The sequence below is a fragment of the Fopius arisanus genome, unplaced genomic scaffold (genome assembly GCF_000806365.1).
Source record: "Fopius arisanus strain USDA-PBARC FA_bdor unplaced genomic scaffold, ASM80636v1 scaffold00002, whole genome shotgun sequence".
NCBI lineage: Eukaryota > Metazoa > Arthropoda > Insecta > Hymenoptera > Braconidae > Fopius > Fopius arisanus.
Genome location: NW_011887741.1, coordinates 1,858,421 through 1,865,301, shown reverse-complemented (window position 1 = coordinate 1,865,301; position 6,881 = coordinate 1,858,421). Strand labels below are relative to the sequence as shown.

At 37.9% G+C, this 6,881-nt stretch overlaps 2 protein-coding genes across 2 annotated transcripts; both read right to left on the bottom strand.

Annotated features, from left to right (window-relative positions):
- Nucleotides 1–4,037, bottom strand: LOC105266794 (protein FAM154B-like). The gene is made up of 6 exons (XM_011305212.1): nt 3,858–4,037; nt 3,230–3,510; nt 2,507–2,827; nt 2,046–2,304; nt 1,691–1,965; nt 1–1,584 (listed from the first exon to the last, which is right to left on the bottom strand). The coding sequence occupies exons 1-6, from the start codon at nt 3,942–3,944 to the stop codon at nt 1,356–1,358; spliced, it is 1,452 nt and encodes a 483-aa protein (XP_011303514.1). The 5' UTR covers nt 3,945–4,037; the 3' UTR covers nt 1–1,355.
- Nucleotides 4,038–4,115: 78 nt separating this feature from the next.
- Nucleotides 4,116–6,872, bottom strand: Pi4KIIalpha (phosphatidylinositol 4-kinase II alpha). Its single transcript, XM_011305226.1, has 5 exons — nt 6,123–6,872; nt 5,870–5,988; nt 5,028–5,786; nt 4,752–4,891; nt 4,116–4,666 (listed from the first exon to the last, which is right to left on the bottom strand). The coding sequence occupies exons 1-5, from the start codon at nt 6,451–6,453 to the stop codon at nt 4,573–4,575; spliced, it is 1,443 nt and encodes a 480-aa protein (XP_011303528.1). The 5' UTR covers nt 6,454–6,872; the 3' UTR covers nt 4,116–4,572.
- Nucleotides 6,873–6,881: the final 9 nt, after the last annotated feature.

Here is a 6,881-nt window from a genome sequence, read left to right as displayed (position 1 = left end):
ATGTAATTATTGTAAACGCATTTGATGGATGCAGACATATTTACATATTTTTGATGACTGTTTAAATTTAAGAGTTTAAGGTGGATTGGGTGGGAAAGTAGTGGATGACGAGCTGAAGAGTTGAAGATTGAAATTGAGTGAGGATTATTGAGGTGATAAGGGGGAAAATGCCAGAGGATTATCCGATTACGTTTTTTTTTTCCACGAATTTTTTCAACATTTGAAACAAGATCTCGTCCAAATCGCACCATTTGGCCTCGAGGTACTCGATTATTTTAATTCCTTGATTTAATACTGTTTCCCCCAAGTGCAATGACAAAATTAAGTGCTTTTGTTACTTGTTAAATATCTATTTCATTGTATTTATATAGTTGATTTATATTTTCCACATTTAAGGAGTATATTAAGTACAACTCAAAGTAGAGTAACAAAAAAGATGATGTAGCGAAAGATAATCCCACACCGTTGCTCTTCAATTATCACTATTTCGTAACGAGTGTCAATCACATTTTAGCGTCCCAAAGGATAGTATACTACACAATCTACCCTAAGAAACAATAATTAATTATCCCATTGCTTACTCATAACACCGTAGCCCTAGGTTAAGTAACTTCATTTACGATGTAGAAGTTCATCCTTATTTTCCAACGAATTCTTCTCGAATCATTTATCATTTTATCCCCCAACCCCAGAAACATTTATTTTTATCAAATAAGTGATTTATATTTTATGCGCCTAGAAATGCTGAGACCATGTTTTAATGATGAGACTCGATGTCTGGATGTATTTTAATTCAACGTCTAGATGTTTTGAGACATTGAGCATAAACCGACGTAATCCTTAGTCACCAGGGTGCCTTAGATTAAAGATTTAGCTTACGGTGGAGTAATGCAGAGAGTGGAATATTTGTTGGTATTGTATAAAAGAGTTGAAGCATTCTTATCCCTTGCTATCCTCTTAAATAATGGTATCGTTATTATTTTATAACAACTAATTTCGCGTTGCTATGATCCATTAAGGCCTGTAAATAATCAATGAGGGGCTAATGGGACGAAAGAATGTTCCAATAATCTTTTCGCCAATTACACTATTGTATTTTAAGTTTTTCTGCGACGAATCGAGTTGCAATAGATTTTAATTGACATTTTGATGATTTTGGTGACGAGTGATCATCGCCATTGTAAACTAACTTTGTGATTATTATTTTTTTTTCTCTTATTTTTCTCGTGGATTAATTACGGTGGTTGTACGATGTTGATGATGTATCATTGCTCGCAATGTAATTATGTTACTAAGAAGGATTAAAGAAATATTCACTGCTATTTGATTTTTTTTTGGGTTTTGGTGGTTTATTTTTATTGTTGGAGGTCGGGGGCTGGAGTGCAACTCTCTGGGGCATCGCACTCCTCGATGAATTCACCAGGAGGTGGAAAACTGTTTAGATACGTGGATTCTCCTTGCATACGGCTTGTTGGCGTCTGGTATTTCACCTTTTGAGCCCATGGGAGAGAGGCTTTTGGCTCCAGATTCCAGGTCTTGAAGGAGAGCTTATTTACTGTGTCCGTGTCTAGTTTGGACGTTGGTCTAGGGGTGAAAGGGGTTCATAGGTCATTTTATAATTTTCTAGTGTTGGAAATTGAGACAAAATTACATTTAAATGGTTTAAATTGGTAATTAATTGATTAATTACATATTATAACGAGCCAGAGGTTTGAAGCTCTCCAGAGGTGTCACCCTTCCCGGATTCATGTACGAGAATTGTGACGTCGTCGAGGCCTCGAGTGGAGCTTTGGAATTATGAATATTATCACAGGGAACAATCGCTGAGGGCTTATCAGTAATTTTCGGCCCGAAATCATCGCGATTGGTGGTATTCGAGGGGATTGGTCCTTCAGCACTCAGGATGCTCCTCTCCTTGGGACGGATGGGGTTGCGTTTCTCACAATTTACCACTTGATAGCTCAACTGTAAGTCATACAAGAATAATTCTAATCCCTTGTCATTACCATTTATATATTTATTCAGCATAAATTATAATTATGTACTTGTGATGTTGTGTGATGTGCCATTTTTTGATCGGATAGTGCGATATTTTTGCAGGGAATTATCGGTGCTACGCGTTCATTCCTGTGGGGCACGAAGATCTCGCTGTAATGGGTATTTCCCCTGAAGATTGCGTCGTCCCCTTGGATCAGGTTTTTATTTCCAACCGGGACAATTGGCTTTTCTCTCATGGGAACGTTGGATTCCGTCAAAAAGCTGTTCGAGTACGTGGTGCAGGCGTCCATCGCGACATTCGATCGGCTATCAGATAAAAATCGATTTAAATCGATGAATATCGTTCAATAAAAAATTTTTCGCCTATATCTCCAAATCCACGTGAGCTACCGAAATTTTCGTGAGAACATTTTTTGCAGGGCTCGTCGGGTTCCACAAAAAAGGTCCAGAGAAGAAATCCCCTATCTCCTCTGGATTTGGAGATGCTTATCGAAAACCGTTGACATACGTGTATTTAGGTTTTTGGGCCCAAGGGTGGAACTCCCTCGGGAGAACTTGGACCGGTGGATAACTCAATTTGGTGGTCGTCTCATTCGAGAGCTTCTGTTCGGGTTCGCAGTATTTGTTGATCGGTTTGAAGCTCTGGATTTGGTCGACGGGTCCTGGAGCAAGATAGGAAAATCCGCTGGTTGTTTCACCGTCGAAACGAGCCCGGGACGTTCTTATATTTCCGCAGGGAATTATCAGCTGGGCTTTGTCAATGTATTTCTCGCAGAAGTCCTGCTTGACAGTCGTCGTCGTCTGCATGGGACCCTCGAACATGTTCCGCCTTTTAATTTAATCCAGAATTTTAATCGAATGGCAAATTTCTCTCGTTTATTACTCGTTTTCATATTATATATTAATATAATTATATATTATTATTATTATTATATCGTAATTTTCAGGAGAATCATCCTGAATTTCCTCTTATAAATATTCAACAATTTAATGCGTGTAATGCAATTTTTCATGTATTTAATGATATATATAATAAATAGGTTTATTTATATATTTAATTGTATGCATATAATATTGATATAAATAAATATATAAATAATAGGATATGAAGATTATGATAGAATTTAGGTGCAATAGATCGGCGACAGATTTCTTTTCATAATTTTTTTGTTACATTTTTTATTAGAAAAAATGAGGAATTATTATAATTAGGAGATAATTAGATGGAGACCTTGGGAGGGGGACCACAGGCTTTGCCTTAACCACTTCCCACACGGGTTTATAACTCATCCGGGATGTGGTGCCATCGTGAAATCTCTCGTTAGACGTATGTAAATTTTCAGACGGTCGAATTGGGGCTAATCTCGAGTACTTATCGCTCTTGTTGTTCAGGTAAGACGTATGATACGTTGTTGTCGTGTCGAGAGTCACTTCCGGAGGACAAAACGATCGTTTCGGGGCGAAAGATTGAACACGCGGGGGCTGAATGTAATAACTCCTGCATTTTGCACCCTGTCGTGTATTTTAATAGAATGGATTTAATATAATAATTTTATATTTCAATTTTTTGCATTAGAAAAGGAAATGACAGCGAGGAAACATCAAGCGGTGATGAGGAATTAATTAATTTTTTCTCGTTTACGTTGAGAAATTGCAAATTTAGTTTTATGTGATTCGAATTCATTTTTTTTTTAATTTCATTTTTTAATCTGGATAAATACTCGCGAAATTTTGAAAACTACTGGTTTATTTAAATTTGGAAATATTGACCAAGAGTTTGTGAATAAATAATTATTTATTTGTAATTATCTCATTTTTTAAAGAAATGTCAGAAGAATTGTAAAATATCCTGGACTCACAGGACGTGGGGCTGGACATCCTTTCGACCGATAATAGGGAGTACTCGATTTTTCCTGGACTTTCGTGCAGACGGGATGAACTTCCATCCTCAATAGTCAATAATAAACAATCAGTTAGTTATAAAAAAATAAAATTTATCAAAATTGGGAGATTGACAGAATGCGCGAATGGAGGAGAAATTAGACGAAACAATCTGCAGTCGTTTTTTTTTCAAATCGATATTGTCGTGTTCCAGAGGAAATCAGTGCCTCGTGTCATCATCTTTAAATATTTATTCAAATGCTGGTAATAACTGTAACAATAATAATAATTGGCACAAACAATTCTACAATAGTACATGTGACTGAAAAAATACATATTTCTGTATCAGGATTCTACTTGTTTTGTTTGTGTCCTTCTCATTATTCAATTTGTATACAAATATCTATATTCCGTGTATAATCCCATCGAGTGAATAGGCATTTGTTCAACATGTATACAATTTTTACACCACAGAATTTATCAGTCCCAATTGAAAATTAATATTTAAAACAATAAACTCACTTAGATAATGGGGGAGTAGGAAGAAGAGGGCATTATCATTAAAGTCGTATTACAAATAATTTTACCATCTGCTTGTATTCATCTCGTCATTCAACTTTCAACTGTATTATGACTGTTTCATTAGTAAGTATTGTGTTATATTTATAATTGTTCCATTGGTCAGGGGGTGATTCAACACCAAGAGAAGAAGGGGCTTTTGTTCTGGAAGCGCTGAGTGAATGTATCAGAAAAGGAGAATAATTTTGGCGTTCCATTGCCTTTCGCTCTGTGAATAAAGCAAATTAGGAATTAAAAATAAATTATTCAACAGCTCCAAACGGATTCGAGAAGAATCCATAAAAAAAACTCACTTTTCTACGATAACAGCGGGCATTTGCACCAGTTGCACTGGACTCTTGGCGTCTTTGAGTGCCTGTTGTAGATTCAATATTTGCCCTCTCATCACACTCATTTGCCTGTCGAAGTAATGTTTGTCGAAGCCCTTGTCTTGCTGCAATGAATGGTAATAAGACATTAATTAAAACTTTTTTTAATTCCAAGTATAAGACTGCCGTTCAACTTCAATAAAAATGTTTAAAAAACGGAAAAAATAATTCAGTGCAATCCTGAAATATTTGGAGGAGTACCTTGAACAGCTGATACAGGTCATCACAGAGATCTTGTACGAAATTCTGATCAGAGAGCTGTGGCAAGACGAGTTCCCTGGTGGTTTCGCTGAATGGCAATTTAGCTTGACTGAGCCATGCCCAGTGATAAGGATATGCCCTCCAGGAGTCAGGATGCTTGAACGGAAAAGCCAGGCCATTGTCGATAGCAGCGATGTGCACCTCAGCTACCTCGAGTGAGTTTTTAGCAACAGCTGGATCATACTGTATCAACCAGTTGTCATTACCCCTGTCTGTGTTCCTGATTATGTAATCGAGAATGACAAGCCTCTCAAACTGCAGCTGAAAGTCCCTGGCTAGTCTCGTGGGTAGTGGATCGTTCTCCCACCTCCTGAGCCAGTAGTCAGCGTCTTTGTAGCTGTCCATGAACAGCTGGAATGATCCTATCTTGGGAGGAAGTCCCAGTCTCTTGAATTGAGAACCAACAGCCGGAAATTGGTCCATTATCACCTGCTTCATCCTCGCCTTTTGCCTGTCTATGCGAGGATAATTGAACGTCTTACTGACAAGCTTGACAACTCGTGTATTTGGAACAATACCCAGACCCAATTTACGATCGACTAGACTCGCCCCAGCTTCACTCAGATAACCCTGATTTGGAATTAAACAGCTACGACCAAAACAACAGGGACAGCACAATTTGTGCATCCACTTGGTCCATTTGGGATTCAATCTGCCATAAGGCTCCTCATCTTTGGGTTTGAAGACCGCTATTATTTTCTGGGGAATAGAAAATTCAACATTGCTGGAAAAATTAGGATTAAATTAGAATAATTAGGAATAATCCAAGAAATTCCACTTACACCCGCGTTATTTTTCACAAAATAACTTCCACTGGAACCCTGATATATTCTCTCTGGGTAGATGCCATTGTCGATGGCACACTCAGCCTGCCAGACCAGCTCCGAGAACTGAGGATCATCTGAAATCAAGCAAAGTCATTGAAAACTCCTGATCTACACCCAGAACTATTAAAATTGCTTCAGCAATGTTTTTTTTTGTAGTTGTCTTGTGGATGAAGAAATAGCATACATTGAATTAATTTGATTAAATTACCTGGAAATCTATTGAACGTAACGTCAAGCTCGAGTCGACCAAGGAGAGGCTGACTCTCCCGGTCAATTCCAGGTGAATCAATGATTGCTGTGTCGATACCACAATTGGGTGCAAACTCGATATCTGGTACTGTTAATTCCAAATCGTTGATATTAGACTGTACAAATAAAGCTGGATTAACTCCAGACGTTTGATTAACTTGACTCGATGTCGATAAATCCACTAGGGCATCAGTCTCCACCAGGGCAACCTGGTTCCTCGTATTATTCAGACTTTGACTGTGATATTCACGGTAAGGCACGTGCAACTGGCGTTGTTCTGAGTCACTCATCACAGTGATTTAATTATTTGGAATAGCTGTCGATTGAATATTAATCATTCATCACTCTCGTGTCTCGGTGATCTGTATGAAATTTTTTATGGTGATTTTGTGGATCCGTGGGGATGATCCAGGAATTATTTCACTTGGTGAATAAAGATTCATATGGAAATGGGCTAGGTTATGAGACTGATACTGCGAAATTTATCAGATATTTGGATCGAGCCACATCGAACTGTCTGGATGTTTATAATCGATTAAACACGTCATTCTACGCACTGGTTATTTGTGATTATGTGCATGATGTCTTCTAGGTGTGTAAAATGGTTATTAATTTTTTATTCAACCACTTTTTTGGAGGCGGACACTTATGGGAGCTGGCAGGTGATAGATTTTGACATCTGGGGTATCAGCTGCAGCTGGTGTTGGCGTTTGGCGAA

What these genes read in the sequence shown, in the direction of transcription:
- LOC105266794 (XM_011305212.1), bottom strand. Translation starts at nt 3,944, where the DNA reads ATGGAAGTTCATCCCGTCTGCACGAAAGTCCAGGAAAAATCGAGTACT. An exon ending in CCTGTGGTCCCCCTCCCAAG is followed by an intron (nt 2,828 to 3,229) that starts GTCTCCATCTAA and finishes TTAAATTAAAAG; the next exon opens with GCGGAACATGTTCGAGGGTC. An exon ending in CCTCTGGCTCGTTATAATAT is followed by an intron (nt 1,585 to 1,690) that starts GTAATTAATCAA and finishes TTTCACCCCTAG; the next exon opens with ACCAACGTCCAAACTAGACA.
- Pi4KIIalpha (XM_011305226.1), bottom strand. Translation starts at nt 6,453, where the DNA reads ATGAGTGACTCAGAACAACGCCAGTTGCACGTGCCTTACCGTGAATAT. An exon ending in TACGTTCAATAGATTTCCAG is followed by an intron (nt 5,989 to 6,122) that starts GTAATTTAATCA and finishes GCTTGATTTCAG; the next exon opens with ATGATCCTCAGTTCTCGGAG. An exon ending in CCCGCTGTTATCGTAGAAAA is followed by an intron (nt 4,667 to 4,751) that starts GTGAGTTTTTTT and finishes CTTTATTCACAG; the next exon opens with AGCGAAAGGCAATGGAACGC.